Source organism: Poecile atricapillus, chromosome 2 (genome assembly GCF_030490865.1).
Source record: "Poecile atricapillus isolate bPoeAtr1 chromosome 2, bPoeAtr1.hap1, whole genome shotgun sequence".
In the NCBI taxonomy this organism is placed as follows: domain Eukaryota; kingdom Metazoa; phylum Chordata; class Aves; order Passeriformes; family Paridae; genus Poecile; species Poecile atricapillus.
Window position 1 is genome coordinate 101960063 of NC_081250.1, and position 21118 is coordinate 101981180.

General features: G+C 39.6%; 1 protein-coding gene across 1 annotated transcript in view; it reads left to right on the plus strand.

Moving 5' to 3' along the window:
- The window catches only part of PIEZO2 (piezo type mechanosensitive ion channel component 2), a 287977-nt gene that overhangs the window by 193027 nt on the left and 73832 nt on the right, over positions 1–21118 (plus strand). Inside the window, exons 10-18 of the mRNA XM_058833220.1 lie at positions 1028–1066; positions 2388–2526; positions 2855–2988; positions 5046–5282; positions 10184–10307; positions 11879–12126; positions 12791–12939; positions 13680–13853; positions 17100–17141. Of these exons, the coding sequence (XP_058689203.1) occupies positions 1028–1066; positions 2388–2526; positions 2855–2988; positions 5046–5282; positions 10184–10307; positions 11879–12126; positions 12791–12939; positions 13680–13853; positions 17100–17141 (1286 nt within the window). The remainder of the gene's footprint in view (positions 1–1027; positions 1067–2387; positions 2527–2854; positions 2989–5045; positions 5283–10183; positions 10308–11878; positions 12127–12790; positions 12940–13679; positions 13854–17099; positions 17142–21118) is intronic.

The window sequence follows — 21118 nt, forward strand, 5'->3', positions numbered from 1 at the left end:
TTACTTTGAATTAAGGGAAGGGGTGTTACGTAGCTTGCAAGTACGATCTCCACTTGTGGTTATATAAATCAGATAAAATATCAAGGCTGCATGGCAGAGTAGGGTAGGAATGTATTTGGTAAAAATGAATGAAACAAAACCAGGAGTCATTGTAAGGATGTAAACGAAAAGCATGCTCTATGTTTTTGACTTCCACATTTAAGAAGTGTAGGACTGAGCTTTTGGCTTGGGGCCATTACCTTTGAGTGATCCAGTTAGAAATTAGAAAGTCTGTTTGGGAGCTAAATCTGGTGTAAAGATCTGATCTGCCTTGTAATTGCTAATTAGTACTGTCACTGGTGAGTGGGGACTGCTAACTTATCTTTGCCTAAGCTTACTGGTGTCCTCCTTGAAGATACAAAGCAAGGCAGTTTAGGCAGTTCAGTAAAACATCCTGGAAGGGTCCAGGCCTCTGCCACCTGTCTGCACCAGCTGCACTGCAAAATTTCATTTGTTGAATTTTTGTCAAATTTGGGACATATGACATAAGGCACATATACTCAAACCCCAAGAAATCCACTATAATAATAATAATGGGAAATGAGCTGGCAAATGGATAAAGTATCATATTTTATATTTGCATCACCATTTTATTGGAACTATTTTTATAATTGTAGTAATTCTAATGATTGTTTAAAAACTTAGTTTTTAAGCATCGGATCATTAGAAAGACATTAGAAAGCAGTTAATCAGTATAATGCAATACTGATTAATTCTTTGACCTAGTACCCAAAATTTCAATGCAATATTCTCAGTTCTGGTTTAAAATTCACAGGAACATACAGTAAAATTATGTCAATGCTATGGCACACTAAATATAATTTTATGGTGTTGTACATTTCTGCTGACTTTTTAAGAATTCTTTCTGAATTTCTTGGTGCAAGTCTGTGAAAGTCAGCACATATGCATGCATGTATTCAAGAAGTCAGACTTACTAATGCTTGAGCCATGCTTCTGTAATAATTTGTTCTTGCATTGCTTTTTGCAGCTTCTGTCAATGACCCAAGATGAATACAAGCCATCGGATGTTAGTATACTACTAGTCTTTGTAATTTTGCAATTCTTCTCAATGTGTGTAAATACAGACAACAATGATACATACAGATAAAACCTTAGGTGACATTTGTAAAACTTCTAGATTTATGGTTAGCCTGAAATTTACCCTATAATTTTGATTATCCTAAATGTAATTGTCTTCTGCTTCCTTAATAATTTCCCTGAGAAACCATTGATTGATCACTTGAAATTAAGCTGCTTGTAGTAGTACCAACTGGCAAACGATCTTTGCTATTTCATTGGGTTTGAATAAGATATAAAAATATGCTTTCTAATGCAAGCCACCTTTAAATTTGATTTAGTTTCTTTGCTATATTTTTTCTTTCATTAATGTTGGAATGCTGAGGCCTTTAAAGCATGACCAAAACCACATATGAGTTCAATTTACAGATTACAGAAAATCCAAGTCTTTATTTGAACAGACAGCAAATGATCAATTTATCGTGACTGTTATAGACTTGAGCAGACTTTGAAAGCAGAAAAGTCCCCTCTGTTTAGCACACACAGAAGAATGGAGATGAAGATGAATTTTAGGAGCATCTGTAAATCTAAATGTGCTCCATGGTCTGTACTTGGTGCAGCTGGATATGACTGAACATAACCCAGATACTATTCTGAAACAGTTCACAGGCTGTTGCACATGCCTGAGCATAGTTTTGACAAGCAAGATATGACCCTCTCTCCCAGCCTGAGCAGAAGTCAGTCTGGAGCACATACTGCCATCACTAACCCATTGCATGTGCATTTCTGCCAATACTAATGATTGTGATTGCTGGAGCCCTTAGCCAAACAAGCATGAGGGCTGAAATTGAAGTCACAAAAATAAAACAATGAAAGAGTGTTGAATTACCACTGCTAAGTGACAAAAATGTGTCATCAGTAACAATGATTACCACAAATGATTTTATTAACAGCTGCAAATATAGATCTCACCACTAATAATTCAAATTGGAAAGTCATTTATAGCCATTATTTTATTAACTTCTGGAAATAATTAGATGTGAATTGAAGTCTGAAAATCCTGATGTAGTAGTTTGCCTAAGAAGAAGGATGAATTTTTGGTTACTGCTATTGGTATGGCATAAAAATCTAACAACAGTTAATTTTGGAAGCTGTTCTGTGTTACTTTTGCATGCAACATGAAAATAACATATCAGTTTCTTGGAAGTAGCTGCAGATGCCTGTTAGGCTCTTGTAACATTGGCACTCTAAAAGTAGCAAAACACAGGAGTAGGAGTCCCAGTCTTCTGAGAGCCACGGTAAATGCAGTGTCTCTCTCCGGTGTCCTGCAGGTGCTGCTGGTAACAGTGAACGGGAACCCAGCTGACTATCACACCATCCACCCTGCACTGCCACTAGAGAATGGTCCAGCCAAAGCAGACGTGTACTCCACACCACAGTACAAGTGGGAGCCTGCGGATGGCACATCAGGTAGTAAATTGCCTAGGAATTGTCATTTTTTCCAAGTGTTTTTCTTATTCTGTATCTCCAGTCACTGCCTCTAGCATTTCTGGTCATTTTGGTAAGCTCTTTGGCCTGTTAAAGTAAAATAACTGCTGTCACCTTGCAATGATGGATGCCCATATGGGAGTTTTGTAAACTGGGCTGTAGGTGTATAACGTCCAAAATACTTTGCCTACCAACACAGTGTTTTGAAGTAGCCATCAGAGGATTGCAAACAAAATAATTTCAGGAGAGGATGCATGTACTATATTTACACCAGCATGGATTGCAAATAAGAATTTCTTTTTCCACCTAGTAAAGGAAGAGGAGGAGGAAGAAGAAGAGGAAGTTACTCAGGAGGAAAAAGAAAATGTTAAATTACATGCCCTGGTCTCTGTGTTTCAATTTATCATGAAACAAAGTTACATTTGTGCTCTCATAGCTATGATGGTAAGTATTGGCAACAAAAAGAGTAATGCTGTTGATTTTACAAGAGTCTTCTCCATGCTTTTCTGAAAGTTGGCTTTCAGCAAGTCTTTGCATCAGGCTTAAAAATATAAAGATGGCTTCTGTATCACTTTGAGCTCATTTTAGATTATTAATATATAATTCTGAGGCCTGTTACAGACCTTTAAATAGGGCAACACATTTCCAGGACTGGGAGCCCCTGATTTTGTTGTCTGTTGAATATCTGAAAACCTCTGGGTCTCATTTTTCTATTGATTCCCAAGCTTCTGCAAAAGCAAGTTTGTCATGTGTTTGCACCACTCAGAAATTTACCAATAAAATTAAAGTATGCCATACTGATTTAGAAAACTGTAAAAATATAGTTTCTGATTCAGGTGGTGCATACATCCAATGACGCTGAGAAGAAAGGATCTGTAAAGCCTGGTTTCTTGTATTGGCACATGAAGATCTCAATGAAAATTCAACTTTGTGCCATGTCAGACTTTTTTGTTCTTCTTTCTTTCTCTTTTTCATGACATTGCTTGTTTTTAAGCCTCCTTGTTGCTCCTTTGAGCTGAACTATACCAAGGTTTCCACATAATGATTAGATGTCTTTCTATATTCCCAATGCAAGCTTTGCTTTTACTGTTTTGGAAGAGTTTCAACTATGATGAAATTAACCATAAAGCTTCTTGGCCCAATTTTGCATTTAAAATGGTAAAACAAATTACCTTGGCTGCCTTTTGTTTGCATAAAGTTTCAAACTTTATTTGCTGTGTTTTAACAGAAAAAGTTTCTGCTGTAAATAAGGCAAAATACAGATCTGGATTGATGCATTCTGAGACATTAACAAGTAGTTAGTTATTTTCATGTTGACACAGTATTTCTATTTCTATTTTTTTAAACTCATGTACTTAGACCATAGAATGGTTTAGGTTGGAAGGAACCTTAAAAGTTATCTAGTTCCAACCCTCATGCCTTGGGCAGAGACACCTTCTACAAGACCAGGTGTACATTTTCCTTTTAATTAATTCCCAGGGTTATATCTCTCAATATAAAAGGAGACTGTATCTTTGAAGAACCTACTTGTAGTTTAATGCTAGCTTTTCTCTTCATGAAGTATTCTGGTTTTATGTGATCCAAATTAATTTATTAATTTATTTTTGGTATCTTCTGATGCTAATTCCATTTGTACTACAGCCAAAGACAGCTCAGTGTAAGATATTTTCTCATACAGGATGGAGAACTAGCATATCAGTGTTTTTCACATACTCTTAAAAGACATCATTTCCAGGAGGGCTAAGCTAACCTCATAGAAATATTCTTAATGTTTAATAATTTTCTTTATCTTTTAATGTTTTATTGAAGGTTATTCCACAGTTACGGCAGCATATATACAGTTACATTTAGTGCTAAATCACTAACACCATGTAGTTGAAACCACTTACTCCCCTAAATCCTTTTCTTCAGTGTTTAATAGAGAAGTTTTTGATAACTGAATTCTGAAAGCTGTAGAAAATGTTCTGTAGTTGTGAATATTCAGGTAATCTACCATGGTTACTGTAGACTAAACATTCTTCAGGTTAGGTGGGTGCACACCATAGCTTTCCATTTTAAACTGATTCCACAAAAGCTAGAGCAGTATGGATTTGATGCTGTTTTGTAATTTTGTCAAATGCCATGAATGCAGTACCCATTGATTAGGTTTTGCTATTCCTGCTCTGAATTCTTTGCTGCTGTTTTGCGAGAATTTCTGTGCCCAAACTTTAATCTTTATTTTCCATCTCTTTTAGTTTGGTATAATGAGAAGCAATAAGTCTGCTTACAAAATGCAGCTAATGCATCAAGCAGGGTTTGCTCTCAGAATCTACTTTCTGGATGTTCTCCAAGGGGTTTGTTTTAGCTAGTCCAGCAGGTGATTAATATGGGTGAGAGTCTGATGAAAATGAAAATATACACTGAGTAGAGAAGAGTAAATAAAGTTTAACTGGAAGTCTGCATCTGTGTTGTTCCTGAATGCATCTGTGGACATTTTTTCCTCTCTTTCCTCCTTCTACAAGGCGTGGAGCATCACATATCACAGCTGGTTGACTTTTGTGTTACTGATCTGGTCTTGCACATTGTGGATGATTCGGGACCGAAGGAAATATGCCATGATCAGTTCACCATTCATGGTTTTTTATGGAAATTTACTGCTAATATTACAATATATATGGAGTATTGAGCTCAAGAATGATGAACTTCCTCAAGTATCTGGTTTTTTAAAAAGAAAGGATCCTGGGGAGCTGGCATCAAAGGTATGTGTAACAACCAGCTGAGATTTATTTACAAAACCACAAAATATATTGTGATAAAATATGGATCTCTTGACATTTCTTAAAGGGTACATCCACAGTAGTCAGTGTAACCACTTTCAGTAGCAATTCTGAAGTAAAGGGTAAGTCATTAGAAAGAGTGTTCAGAAAACTGATTCTTGCATATTTAGCTAATACTAGAGCAAATGTTTCAGACACCTTTCAGGTTTTCATGATAATTCTGTAGAAAATACTTGGTGGATTGAAATTGCTCTCTTGTTTGATTTTATAAACTGAATTCAAAATCAGATGTTATTTGATTCGCTAGATTAATACCCATGGGATGTCAGATCTGTCTGTGACAATAATGGCCACTGGAACTGTGCTGTCATTGCAATTACCAGTACTACTCTCTCCCCAATGGTTTGGCACAAGCAGCAGCACATAGCTGTGGCTGAGTTTTAATTCTTTATCCTTACACCTGAATCAGCATGAGTTGAAATCCATTTCAGGTTAGAACCAAGAGAATTTGCTGATTCCAGTGCATGATAGATTTTTTTCCTTAATGTCTTGAAAATGTATTTTGTTCTGCAAGTCCTGGGGAAGGGACTGAGCAAAAATAGGATGTTTTTTCTTAGAGCACCCAAGAGGGGCATCTCAGGGAGTGCATCTAGTTGGCACTGCTCCTTGTGCTAAGTGGATCACTTCCCTTGTGACTCCTAATTACTATTAAGTTGATTCTGTATGTCTTCTTCCTTGTTGTTTGGACAAACCTTTCTGGGTCTTTAATGCATTTGAAAGTTAGTGAATGCTGTATTATTTCTCTTGTAAAGGTAGGGTTAGTTTGATAAGAGGGATAAAGCTCAAGGGGTTCTGCAAGAGAAGTTCTTCATTTCTTTCAATGACTTCATAAATCTCTAAGGAGTTTTAACTGTCTTAATACTTCATTCCCTTTGACATTATTTCTTGTTGGCTATATCATCAAATATCTTGTCTAAAAACAGATACTGTCAAGAAAGGAAGCTGTAGTGTATATATAGTGATTTGGCCACATCCATAAAGCCATTAGATGTTTAGTGGGGCTTTTTAGGCTGAATAAAACGCATTCCAAAATTTTCACAGAATCACACAAAAATTTTGGAGGTCATTCAACTCTCAAGCAGAGCCATCTAGACTTGATTGCCCAGGACCATGCCTAGATGGCTTTTGAATATCCCTAAGAGTGGAAACTCTTGTTACATCCCAGGGCAACCTGTGCCAGTGCTCTGTCACCCTCACAGGAAATAAAGTGTTCCCTGATGTTCAAAGGGAACCTCCTGTGTTTCAGTTTGTGCCTATTGCCTCTGGTCCCATCACTGAGCACCACTGAAAAGAAACTGGCTCTGTCCTCTTTGCATCTCCCTTTGGTTATTTTTAGACTTCAAATGAGATTCCCCCTGAGCTTTGTCTTCTTCATAGGAGAGATGCTCTGGTCCCTTCATGGCCATTCAGCTGGACTCTCTCCTGTACATCCATCTCTCTTGTACTGGGGTACCAGAATAGGACACAGCCCTCAAATGATGAACTCACCAGTGCTGAGCAGGGAAGAAGAATCACCTTCCTCAACTTGCTGTCAACACCTCCTGATGCAGGCACTAACGTTCTTTGTCATAAGGGCACATTGCTGGCTTACTTGTAACTTGTTATCCACCAGGATCCACAGACTGTTTCTGCCAAACTGCTCTCCAGCTGGTCAGACCCCAACACGTAATGGTGGATGAGATGGTTCTTCCTCCCCAGGTGCAGGACTTTGTTGAATGCCCCGATGTTCCTGTCAGCCCCTTCCTCCAGCCTGTCGAGGTCCTGCTGGATGGCAGCATGACTCTCTGGTGAATCAGCCATTCCTCCCAGTTGTGCATTGTCAGCAAACTCGGTGAGGGTACACTCTCCCCCATCATCTGGATCAAAAATGAAGATGCTGACCAAGACTGGATTCAGTATTGACCCATGGGACACATTGCTATTCACTGACCTCCAACTAGACTTTATGCCATTGATAACCACCCTCTGAGCTCAGCTGTTCAGTCAGTTTTCAGTTCACCTCACTGTCTGCTCATCCAGCCCACACTTCATCAGCTTCTCCCTGAGCATCTCATGGGAAACAGTTTTCCTCTGGAGTCTAAGTAAGAAACAGTATCTGTTGCCCTCCTCTCATCTACCAGGTCAGTCATTTTATCATAAAAGTTTATCAAGATAGTCAAGCATGACTTCCCCTGGATGGATACACTCTGACTATTCCTGATGGTTTTCTCAGCCTTCATTTGCCTGGAAGTTTTTTTGGAAAACTTTGGAAGCTCCTTCATCACATTAGAATCACAGAATAGTTTGGGGTCAGCAGGGACCTTTCAAGATCCGATCCCCCTGCCACAGGCAGGGACATCTTTCACTAGATCAGGTTGCTCAAAGCTCTATCCAGCCTCACCTCAGACACATCCAATGGTGGAGTATCCACAGCTTCTCTAGGAAGCCTTTTCCAGCATCTCACCACTATCACCTTCCCAGGGATTGAAGTGAGGTTGTCCAGGCTTGATCCTTCATCTGGAAGATAAGAGTGACATTTGCTTTCCTTCAGCAATTCTCCTGTCACCACATTTGATCAAAGGTCATTGAGAGAGTAACCTCTACTAGTGACAGCAGCCAGGTCCTGGGTACATCCCATCAGGACCCATGCATTTATGTATGCTCACTTTCTCTAAATATTCCCTGATCCAAACCTGTTCCACCAAAGAAAGACTCTTCCTTGCTTCAGACTTTTCCATGGTCTCTAGGAACTGTGTTTCTTTAAGAATAGCAAAGACTGAGGCAAAGAAGGCATTAGGTACCTCAGCCTGTGTAACCAGGGCCCTTGCAGTGGCCCTAGATTTTCCCTAGCCTTCTTTTTTCTGCTGAGGCATATACAGAAGCAAATCTTGTTGCTCTTGCCATACCTTGTCAGACTCAGGCCTTGATTTTCCTAACCATGTCTGTGCATGCATGGCCAGTCTCTGCATTCCTCCCAGATTACCTAGTCCATCCTCCATCCCCAGGCAGAGTCTATGCATTACAACTCTGTTTCCATCCAAATCCCAGCTTCACCTCTGCACCTCTCTGGCCTGTGCTTTCTAAAGAGCCTGTAGCCGTGTATTGCAAATATTCAAGGCACCACTTTCTGTCTCTCTCATCCCAACATGACCACAGCCCTGTGCAAGATCGCTAATTGCTTGGGTTTGTTCTCCATGCTACAGGGCTCTAGTGTACAGGTACCTCAGAGGGGCACCTGACATGCTGTTTTCCCAGAAAGAATCTGGCAGGTTTTCCTGTAAGGCTGTGTTGAAGTAATTGCCTTGCTCATATACAAATGCTTACGGTGATCCTGCATAAGCCTGGATTTGCTGAGTATGTATTTCCTTTTGTTCACATCACCCTTTGCTTGCTAGCCTTGTCCATCAGTCTCTCTTTAGGGCACTAGTAACTCTGTACCCCCTCTATTCCTAATTTAAAGTCCTTTGAATAATGGTTGAATTTAAATGAAGACTGGATATTGTATTCTGCAGAAAGAAGAATAGAAGTGTCCTGTAATTCTTTCTGCATAAGTTTCTGCATGTTATATGTGTTTCCTGGTCTGAAAATGAAATAACATCTATGCTGTGAGAGGTAACTAAAAGCTTTGCTTTGGTCTGCAACCCTTCAAGACTTAGAGACAGCTCTGGCTCTGGAAATTCCAGGTAGAACAAAGAAGTAAATGTAGTGGGAAGACAGAGCTAAACACTGCAGAAGAAACCGTGTGTTTTACAGTATCAAAGGTTTGTGTTGCAAAAGCCAGAGCTCCAGGAGGTATCTGGGGAAGCTGTGACAAGTCACACAGGATGACAATCTGCTGCCATGGCTCAGTGTTAGCAGAAGTGTGAATAAAAAAAGCCATCTCCTGGGAGAAATCCTTTTCCCCATTAAGGTCTTGCGTGTTAGAAAAAAAAATACATTGTACCACTGGCCTTGTCATTCTATTGTGTGCAACGTATTTGGCTGTTATGTGTTTCCTCTTTGAAATTTTATTCTTCTAGCTATATAGTGAAATAAGTCTCCTCCTGCAAAGGGAAATTAGCAAAACCTTTGTAGAAAGTAAACATTTAAATTGTGTGACAATAGGCACTGTTTTCTAAATTTCATTCATCTCTTGGTATTGCAAGCTGTTGAATTTAGCTTTTTGCAAAACACAGAAATGTACTCTTCATTAAAGAGATCTGTTTATTTCTAAGGTACCCTGCTGTTCTTGAATTATCATCTCTTGAAGGTCTTAAAAGAATTAAGAGCTATCTCAACTCTTGTAATTGTTGCAAATGCAAGACATATTCCATTGACTGGGTCTTCTGTAACTGCAAGACATACAAAAAAAAATATTTTTAAATTAGCTCTGTTTAAGCACCTGAAGTAGCAAACCTCCTGTCTCAAAATATTTATGATATACAAAACCATGATAATGACAATACACGCTTGGATGTGTTCCTTCCCTGAAAAAAAAACAGTAAAAAATTAACAAAAAAAACCAACAAATGGGAATTATACCAATCCATGAGTAATAGGAAGATCCCTAAACTTATAATACAGTAGTTAAAAACTGAATAAAATGGGGTAGGAATAGGCAGATATAAGTGAATACCTTTAAGAAATGGAAAAGTGCAAATGAAGCAAAGTTGTCTGTAATGCAGGATGTTTCATAAATAAGATAACTTGCCCTAAGATGCACTTTGACACTGGTGCCTTCACTGCCATTTTCTGAAAGACAGAGAAAACAAAGGCATGCAAAATTTGTGAAAACCTATGCTTGTATCAGTAGGACGTAGGATATACAATTAGTCTGTTGGTTTTGTTTTGATTTTTGTTTGCAGATTCTTTTCACAATTACTTTCTGGCTACTGCTTAGGCAACACCTCACTGAACAGAAAGCACTTCGGCTAAAAGAAGCTACTTTATCTGAGGTCAAAGTTGGAAGTGAAGAAAATGAAGAAAAAGGTAAAGCCAGATCCAATTTAGTCCTTCAGTCATGATAGAAGTTCCAGTTACTGCATTTCTCTGATGCTGAAGGCAATTAGCAAGGTATCTGTTATTAGCTAAGAAAGATATTACAAAATCTATGTGCAGCTGTCTCTCAGATATAAAACACTTCTGAACTTTAGAAATTCAAATAATATGTTCTTTGCTGGAAGGTAATAAAATTACTCATTTTAGAAAGATCATGGAACTTTCAAGTGATCAGTGTACTGCTGTCTTCCCAAGTCAAACCAGGGGATTGCCCTAAAGTTTAACCACAGAAGATGAGTTTACCTAGAAGTTGCTCAATTCCTTGAAAGTTGTGTTGGTACATGAACTCTTACACAGACACAGAAGTTAAACTACAAATTTCAGTGGAAAAAAATCAACACATATTTTTTGAGTGCAGGGGCTCAAGCGCACCTGAGAGCAAACTTTACTCTTGTAGGTTCAGCTTATCAAACAACTCAGTGACCTGTTCTTTCTTTTTCTACTGGGGACATGTTTCTCCAAACATTCCTTGCCCCCCTCTCTCTGGATGTTAACTGAAAAAGCCCAGTGCACTGAAAAGGTAGAAAGTGAGCCCTGGAAGCAGTAGTGTGGTTTTGTCTCTGATTAATTACAATCCTTGCCTCAGTAAAACAGCTGATCAGTGTCAAAGCTGTACAGCAAGGATTTTCAAGGAAAGAGCCTTAAGAGAGGGGGATGGTGAGTGAGACAAAAGGAGTGAGCAAGCCTTTTGATCATGAAGTTTCAATGTTGCTCTCAATGGAAAGAAAAACAACTGTACTATGGTTTGGCAAGCCCTGTTATCTAGGTACTTGCACATGTACTTGCTGCTGAGGGGACACTTACCCTGCCCTCCACATACTTCATAAGATTAATAACGGGAATCTTGACCTCTTCATAGGGCTAAAGCAGTTTGTCTTTTTTGGCCCAGGTGCAGCACAAAAACCTGGATAAGTGGTAGTTTTTTAAAAAAACCAAAAAACTGCAGTGTTAGTACAGCCTTTATATATTCTAAGCTTTTTTGGGTTTATATTAATGTTTTCCTTTGCTTGTGGTTTATGGAAGTAAACACAATATTATCTAAAGGATGAAACTCGAGAGGTTCCAGCTTGAGATGGGAGTTTAAATTCTATATGAGAGGTTTCTGTTGGTGCTGGTGGTTTCTTTGTTTTCCAGTTTAAAAGGTTGCTTACTTGAGAGTATAAGCATTGCCATGGAAAGTGTTTTGGCTATTATCCATTATGCAACCCTTAGGCTCTAATTTTCTACTACAACTGCATTTTGTTTCAGACAAAATGAAGATGGGTGTCTGGTAAGGATGTATAGCCATGTGCCCTATGGCTCCAGCAGCAGGTTTAAGCTCATATGAAGTAAAAAAAACCTTTTCCTTGCTCTGGAGGCACACATGATTAGGAATTGCAGTCTCTTGTGAATATTGGGTTTTAAGTTTTTGTGTTGTGTGCAGAGATTTTAGTTTTCACGCACTTAAATTCTTACTGGAAGTCCCCAGAAGAGACAGGCCAAATGTGACTCTTTATTTGCAGAAGAGGAGTCGCAAGAGGGAGAAGTGTCAGAAGAACAGGAAGAGGAGAAGGAAGAGGAGGAGGAGGGAGACGAGGAGGATGAACAGGATATTATGAAAGTCTTGGGGAAGCTGGTGATGGCTATGTTAATCAAATACTGGATTTACGTCTGTGGGGGCATGTTCTTCTTTGTCAGCTTTGAGGGTACAATTGTCATGTACAAAATCATCTACATGGTACTGTTCCTCTTCTGTGTGGCCCTCTACCAGGTAAGGGAGAACTGTGTTAACTTAAATTTCTCCTTGAATAGAACTGTTCCTATTTTTAGTTTGGTAATGAAGTAGCTCCAAATAGAATTCATGAACAGTGAATTTGTTCTTTAGTTAGACACAACAGAATAAGACCACTTGAAGGGATTAAGGCTAATTTTCCTCTGTTTTTTGGTTATAGTGACAGGCAAAGTGCATGTAAATTAGAAACAATGCACACCTCTGCTCTGCCATGCCACTTCACCATTAGCTTTGGAACCTCTGTGGAAAATTCTGAGTCTGTGCACATTCTACATAACTACCAATTGTTGTGACAGCTGGTCCACACAGCTTCCAAAACCCAATGAGCATGGTAGTCCCTCTCCTAGACTTTCATCACCTAATGGTGGTGAAATTAGGTGACTGAAGCTGTTCCTGACTTTGTGTCTTGTGGCCCATGTCTCATCAGACGTTTTTGCACAAAAGTCTTTACTTGAATGTGTTTGCATCAGAAGTAAATACTATGTCAAAAATCTGTGCCTCCCACTGGGTAATCATTGCTTATTTCAGACTAGCTGGGAAAAATAGTGTTCTTCATCCTTGTTTGACAGTACAATGTCATCAATATTTCTATCAGTGTCTTTGCCTTCAGCTTGTGTCAGCATCTTTAGTGTGTGATTTTCAGGTACACTATGAATGGTGGAGGAAGATTTTAAAATACTTCTGGATGTCAGTGGTTGTTTACACAATGTTGGTACTTATCTTCATCTACACATACCAGTTTGAGTCATTCCCTGGGTTGTGGAAGAATATGACAGGCCTGGATGAAAGGAAGTAAGTGGTTTTGATTAATTTTTTATTTTTATCTTTGGATCTCTGAGTTCAGTGTCACTGGAGGATCTAAGCGTAGTCTTCCTTCTTATGGGAGAAAAATGTCCTGCAGCCATTCTCAGGCATAGCTGATTTTAGGCACTCAGTTATGAAGCTGTAGATTTATTGGTGTAACCATAGAAGTGAGCAAACCCAGAGAGGAGCTGAGAGTCATATTTTCTCCAGTTGGCTGCTTAGGCCATTGGATTGCTTCTGTTCTCAATAAAGTGACAATATTTCTCTTCACCACTTTGACAATATGAACCAGATCCAGGGAAAGATTAAGGGTAGATCTGCAGGATGTTTGGAACTGATGAAGGTGAACCTGCTCTCCTGCTAATAGGAAGACTGGGTTTCTTCATCTTTATGATGAGTTGGTCATTTCTCAAGAGGAGCTTACATTAGAAAGTATAAGCAATAGGAGTGGATCTCCAGTGCAGGACTTTCAGTCAGAGAAAACTCATCTGATTCAAGAGATCTGTGGCAGGGTTTGTTCATTTGACAGCGCATTTACAGTACATCTCTACATTACTGAGTCCAAACACAAGATACTTGCTTTGTAAATATTGCTAGTTTGTAAGAATTTTAGAAACCAAAACCATGTGATATCCCCTTATTTCCTATTGCAAATCATTTGTAATAATGTCTCATGGAAAGAATATTTTGTGTGAAAAGATGCCTTAGTGGATTTTTTTTTTTTCCAGACTAGAGGACCTTGGCTTAAAACAGTTTTCTGTGGCTGATCTATTCACACGCATCTTTATCCCTACCTCCTTCCTACTGGTGTGTATTCTACACCTTCACTATTTCCATGATCGGTTTCTCCAGATCACTGATTTAAAAGCTGTAACCAGCAAACAGGACAACACTATTTACAGGTAAAGAAGCCAAGTAAATGGAACTATTTATTATCTGTATGGAAATGCTGTTTCTCACTATCTTGTAATGCTCACTTTTCAGTAGATGTTACATGCCTTTGCTATGACTACCTGGCATAAAAAGAAAGCGCACAGTATCCAGCACTCCACTACAACCAAAGTATCTGTCTCTCTCTGTTTTCCCCTACACACTGAACTTTACATTTTAGGGTTCATTCTCAAAGGTAGTAATGGCATTAATGTATTTATTTCATTGGCTTTGACCGTTAATAGGAGTTAGGTGCTTAATTACTGTGTGGGCCCTTTTGTATGTGTGTTCCTGTCACTAATAAGAAATACAGCTTTTATTTTGGGTCTCTTCTTTTTTTTCAACATCCATTTTGAGGGTCACATGGAGATTGGGAGATCTATGGAAAATACCACATTTGCATTGAACAATTAGGCCTTTTTGTAAAGTTGAACTTCAGAAATGGAAAAATTCTGAGTTTGTGGTTACTTTTCATAGTGCTGACCCTTGACATTTGGTGATTTCATCCAGACATTCATTAGCATTTTTCCATGAACCTAGGACATCACTTTTCCAGTGTGTTCAATTCTTACATATTTTCTTGCATAAAAACCAATCTGGCCTAGGATACTGAGCCAGGAGTATGAGGGAGAAATGATTCTGTGGTACCTAGGGTTATACTATGCAATGACAGTTCATTCATTCTCTGAAGAAAGCAATTAATTTAGACCCTGCTTTTAAGAATGTTCACCTGTCTAATGATAAATGTATCTCAGCTGCATTTCTTTGAATGGGGACTAGCTGCATAACACCACATAGACCACAGGATGTTATGGAATAATGCCAGTTACTTAACAGGGAATTATGTTCTAGGTTATGCAAGATTTACAAAACATTTCAGATATTTTTCATACATTCAAATCTGAAGCTACTTCACAGTTTATGGTACAAGTTTGTGCCATGAGAATAAGCTCCAGTTTTATGGAATGCTTCCAGTCTCTGTATTGAAGTAATTGCTAAGGCCGGAACAGATCAAACTTGATAGAATTTCCCAATAAAGGTGCAGGGGCGGGGATTAAACTTACCTTTTAAATGTCTGTCTGTGTAATAACTCCCCCATTGCCCTTCTGGAATTGCTAAATGTGATGGTAGATTCAAGGGCACTTTTTTAATGGCCTGTGAGCAAACTACACTTGCCCGTAGTGGACTTTTGTGCAGCAGCAGGTACGTGTCAACAGTTCTGAACTGGCCAAGTCCTGAAAACAGAGCCCAGATATGTGTCTGAGGTGAAATGGAGCTGTTCCTGGGCTGAGGCATTTGGGGGAATGCTTTACAGTTTGCCGTAACTCCGCAAGCTGTCTTGCAGCCCAAAGTTTGCACTTTTGCTGAATAACATAGGAAGTTTCCACCTCCCTTCCAGTGGGATCCAATAGACACAGAATAAAAAGGAAAAAAACCTGAGGCCCTGGCAGGATTTTGATGGGTTCACTTTGCCTGTGAAAACCACTACTTGAAAATCACATCAAAGATACAAGAATGTTATACAGTTTTCCAAATGCTGGCATGAAGAAGATCACTGTGACTAAAGTCACTTTATTCCCGAAGGATGGAACTGCTGATGGTGAAGACACAAAATGTTTTAATGCATTGTGAGCAAACATTTTTTCCAGGAATAAGTAGCCTTGAGGTACTATGCTGAAAGTGGACATTCACTGTTGTTCCAGGCTTTTTATTAAAGTCGCAGATGAAGAGGATCATGTGATATTATCAGCTTTTTTATCTTGGAATTAGAATGCTGGTTTTTTGGGTATAAATGTGTACTAGATTGTATTAAGCAGTCACATAAGTAGCTGCTTATTTTTAACTGTTAAATGTGGCATAAGTGTTACATTTGCCATTTTGCACTATTTTCAAAATCACAAATACCACGTATCTCCTTTGTTCCTCCTGAGGAGCTTTAAGTATTATGACCAACACCCAAATCAGAACAGTTTTCTTGGTTTGTATTCCTAATAACCCTGCCTGGCATATGAAAATACAACTCTTTTCTTCCCTTGACGCAATAAATCACTACTGAGCATCAGCTGACTTTATAGTTCACAGCTTCACGACAACAGCTCAGCTGACGTTTGTATCGGTGATGAATAAAGCTGGATAAGAACTAACACAACAACCAACTTCAGCTTAACAGTAATGCTAGCAGGAAGTTGCAGGGGCAATTAAAACAGATTCAACATTCATATATTTGAGTTTTCTCTCAAAGCTACTAAAACTTATTTTTACTTTTTGCTTTGAAGACACTAGCATTCACTTCAATGTTTTACCTTTCTAAACTGCTTTTATGCTGCACCTTTGGCAACAAAAAAAAAATTTAAATACAGAAACAGAACCTTCATTTTAAGTAACAAGACAGAACTCAGTCCTTTTAATTGCAAACTTCTTAAAATAAGCGCAGCAGCTGAGAGCTTGTCATGAAAGCAATAAAGAAAGCACGTCCAGCTCCTCCATCTGCCTTTGAACTGAAGGTGTGAATACAATACTACAGTTGTGTGCAACTGAAGAGTCCTGTTAAAATTAATGAGAATGTGCATTTATTCAAATGCAGCTTCTCATGAGCAAAATTTGCAGTGAGTTGAAGAGTAAAGGTCTGCCAGCTGTAAAGAGAGGGCACAGAACTGGCTCATTGGAACTGGCAGAGTGAGGCACTTCTCATGATTTATAAAGGTGTCAGAACCAAGAGTCTCAGTTTTACATCTGCAAGAGAAATGAAAACTCTCTGATTAGGACTTTCCAAGCCCATTTCCTTACTGTACCATGGATTATGGTATGGCAGAGAAAAGGCTGTGATGTAGATAATTTCTCTGATATGATGCTCTGCCGTAATTACCTTTGCGTAATTTTTTTTAAAAAGAAAAAAATATTTTTAAAAATGGTGGTATTCTAAGGCTTACTTAAAGTAAAGCAGTAGACGCTGTTCTCACATTTTGGGGACTGTGAAAATTATCTGTAGTTCTGACTAAAGTTACATAGGCTCTTAATGTCTAAGAGTTGCCTTTATAAGCTTCCTAGACTTTTCACTGCATGGTGTATGTTAAAATTTCAGAGTGTGCATTGTTATGACAATGTGTCATAACACATTGGTAGACAGGAAAGTGTGTTTGTTCCTATTTAACAGTTTTCTTTTCTCTCTCTAATTCATTTCCCATTTTCATCTTGTGCTTTCATCTCCCACCTCATAGCCATGCCAAAGTCAATGGCCGTGTATATCTAATAATTAATAGGTGGGTACTTCAATTCTTCCTTTCCCTAAAAACCGATATACCTTATTTTTTTTGTTACTTCTTAGCTGCCTTAAAGCAAAGTATGTTCTTGCTGCACAGTACTGTGAAGTAAGCAGGGAGATAACGTTGTTCAGGTATTGCAGTTTCCTAAAGCTGATGAAGCAGTTAATACATCTCTTCTGCATATTTATACATTGTGAGTTTCTTCTCCCAGCTGAGAATTCTCCTAAACCTTGCCCACGCCTCAATGCAGGAATAATTGGTGCTATTTGTAATTGGCTGCAGACAATAGATTTGGTTGAGGAGGCTCGTTTATCTACCCTTTATTTGTGCATGGAAAGATGCATGCCTGCATGCGCCTGTGTACACACAGACACACAGACAGACAGCGACAGACACCCCTGTCTTTCTCCAAGCATGTAAGAATGGGAATTTGAAGGACTGTTCATTTAAATACGTGGTATGCATTACAAGTTTGTACAGACTGAAATTTCAGAGTTGGAAAGGGAACACTGAACCCACTGCATGCTAAGGCTGTTAATTCGCGGGCTGAGTTGGGTGCTGCAGGATCCAAACTAGAAAAACTACCATCATGATCATCCCTTTATAAATGGCATCTTAAAAACTGTTCTATAAAATAAATTCCTTTCAAAATACTTAACTGGAATAAATGTGAGCTATTTTTTAATCATCTCTGAGAACAGAAGGACTTCTGAGTTGTTGTCACAACTGAATATAAACAGAAAAACCATGAAGATACATTGTTTAGATATTTGTGACTACCTGGTCTAACAAGAAGTCAATTTATGAGTCATGTTCATGCTCCTTCTTAAATGTCATCACATAGTTTGGGTCACTGTTCTTTAAAGTTCACCAGAGCTGGAATTCTGGTCTGCAGAAAGCCTGAGCAGTGGGGTCAAGCACCTTGGCTAAGGCAGGCAAGCTGGTTGCCGAGAGGCATGGCCAGGAAGCAAGGCTGGGCTCCCCCATGGGCCATGGGTGAGAGACCAGGAGCACAGACCGACAACTGAGGGTGAAGATCAGATCTGGAATTGGTAAGAGGGCCAGCCACAGCCTGGTGAGGCCCCAGTGAGTCCCTGGAGGTTTGCAGTGAAGGCAGAGTGTCAGTCTGCATGTCAGGCTTAGGGTCAGGGAGCCATGGGAGCAGGCACAGACACAGCTGCGATGCAGCCACAACATAGCGGTGGAAGCCTCGGCATGGAAGCAGAACTCATTGAAAGCAGAGGCACCCTCTGCACTGAGGCTTCCTGGCCTCTCCACATAACCCAACAGGGCTTGAATTCAAGCAACATATCCCCTTAAAGGCTTGTGAAGGCACTCAAAGTGCTGCCAGTGGAGGTATGGAACTGTGTGCTCAGTTCGAGTTTTGGAGTATATTCAGGAGATGGGTCACTAGTGTTCTGCAGAGCAGAAAGCTTTCTGTTCTTAAGGCTTTGCATGAAAGATACTGGAGAACTTCTTTTAGCCAGAAAGTTTCAAGCAATTCATAAACAGCAAAAAATGATCAGAGGCAAAAGATGCTTAGTCATGCATTCAATTAATTAACCTTCTGCTCTAGTAAATGAAAAATAGGTGAAAGTCCTTGTGGCACAAGCATGATTTTAGTGCCACTGAAATTGCTTTGTTGCCAAAAACTAGATCTGTTGGTATACTTCTCATTATTGATGCCCTCTTTAATGAACCTGAGAGTATGAAATACTCTCAGCTAAAAGCAGTGGCTGTACCTTCAAGGCTTGTTGCCTGCATTATTGTTTAGTTATTTCTCTTCCTTAGTATCAGACACAGTGCCTTTATGTTATTTGGGGTAATTTCCCACCAAAATACGGCTTCTAACAACGAAGTCATATCTCACTAGCTGTGAAGACATATGGGTAGCTTGTCTTAAGAATTCTAAACTAGTGAAGTTTTTATATCTTTATTCCTCAGTGTTGTCAGTTACAATATAAGGTGATCTCATAGTGAAAAAAAAAAAAAAAAAAGAAATTGGAAAAACAATCCTAGCAATACATCAGGAAGTTTTGGAAGAGAGATTCCAAGTAGGCTAACTTTCCAAACAGTGGGCAGTGCTTTTTATCTGTCCTTGGATGTCCTAAGCACATGATCCAATGCTCAAGCCTACTGATGCAAATGAAACTAAGCCTACTGAAAACTAAACTCATACTGAGGCTTTATCGGATATATATATATATTATATGTACCGATCTTTATAACCCCATTTGCCTCCTGGATTTCCAGAACACAAATGGGAATTATATGAATAAGAGAAAGATGAATCCACTCATGCCAAATCCTATAGAGTTACTGTGTTTCTGTCCAGTTTACACTGAGGTAAGTCACTAAGTCCTTGATTTACACCAGTGTGAGTGTAGACTTTTTCATTATAAAAGTCACTTGGGAAGATACCTCATAAAAATCAATGCAATTGCATATATACAAAAACCTGTCTGATTGGTTTTGATGTGGTTACTTTCATTTCATGGTCTTTTGCCTTTTAAATGAGCTCTGATGGTTTATAGTAACCAGGGATCTCTATAACATTTGAACTGAACTGAAAATTCATTCTCTTCTTTATACATGACCCTCCTATTGACACTTTATTAGAGTTACAGGTAAATATAAGTTAGTCATGTCATTTTAGGGAACATTGATGTTTAGTCACTTTATAGAAATTTGAATATCCTTTTAGTACATATGCTAGCTGATCTGTGACTTAGATATGAAAATAATCAAAGAGTCCCAAAAGAGATGATTGGTAACAGCCAACATGGCTTTACTGAGGGGAAATCATGTCTGACAAATTTAGTGACCTTCTGTGATAAGGGTACAGTGTTGATAAATAGGGGCAGAGCAACTGGCATTGTCTACCTGGATTTATGCAAAGTGTTTGACACTATCCCGTGTGATATCCTTGTCTCCAAATTGGAGAGACAAGGTTTTCATGGATGGACCACTTGGTGGATAAAGAACTGGCTGGATGGCCACACGCAGAATTGCTCGGTGGCTCATTGTTCATGTGACCAGTGATGAGTAGTGCCTCTCAACACCAGTACTGAGGCTGAGACCGTTCAACATTTTTGTTGGTGACATGGACAGTGGGATCTAGGGCACCCTCAGCAAGTTTGCTGAGGACAGCAGGCTGTGTGGTTCTGTCAACACACCAGACGGAAGGGATGGCATCCAGAGGGACCTTGACACACTCAGGAGGTAGACCCATGCAAACCTCGTGAGGTTCAGCAAAGCAAAGTGCAGGGTCCTACACCTGGGTCATGGCAATCCCAGACACCCCTATGGGCTGGGCAGAGAAGTGATGGAAAGTAGCCCTGAGGAGAAGGACTTGGGTGTGATGGTTGGTGAACAACTCGCCATGAGCCGGTAGCATACGCTTACAGCCCAGAAAGCCGATGGATTCCTGGGCTGCATCCAAAGGAGTGAGCAGGTCAAAGAAGGGGATTCTGCCCCTCTGCTCTGCTCTGGTGAGACCTCACCTGGAGTGCTGCATCCAGCTCTGGGGTCTCCAACAGAAGAAGGAGATGGAACTGTTGGAGCAAGTCCAGAGTAGAAGCACAAAGTTGATAAGAGGACTGGAGCACCTCCCCTGCAAAGACAGGCTGAAAAAGTTGGGGCTGTTCAGCCTGGAGCAGAGATTACTTGGAGACCTCATAGAAACTGTCCAGTATCAGAAGGAGGCCTACAGGGAATCTAGAGAGGGACTTTTCATCAGGAGTTGTAGTGATAGGACAAGGAGTAATGGGTACAAATTAGAAGAGGGGTAATTTAAGTTAGATATTAGGAAGAAATTCTTTACTGTTGAATGGTGAGACACTGGAACAGATCGTGCAGGGAGGTTGTGGATGCCCCAGTCCTGGCAGTGCTGAAGGCCAGGTTGGATGGGACTCTGAGCAACCTGGTCTGCTGGGAGGTATCACTGCCCATGGTGGTGGGGGTGGATACTTTAA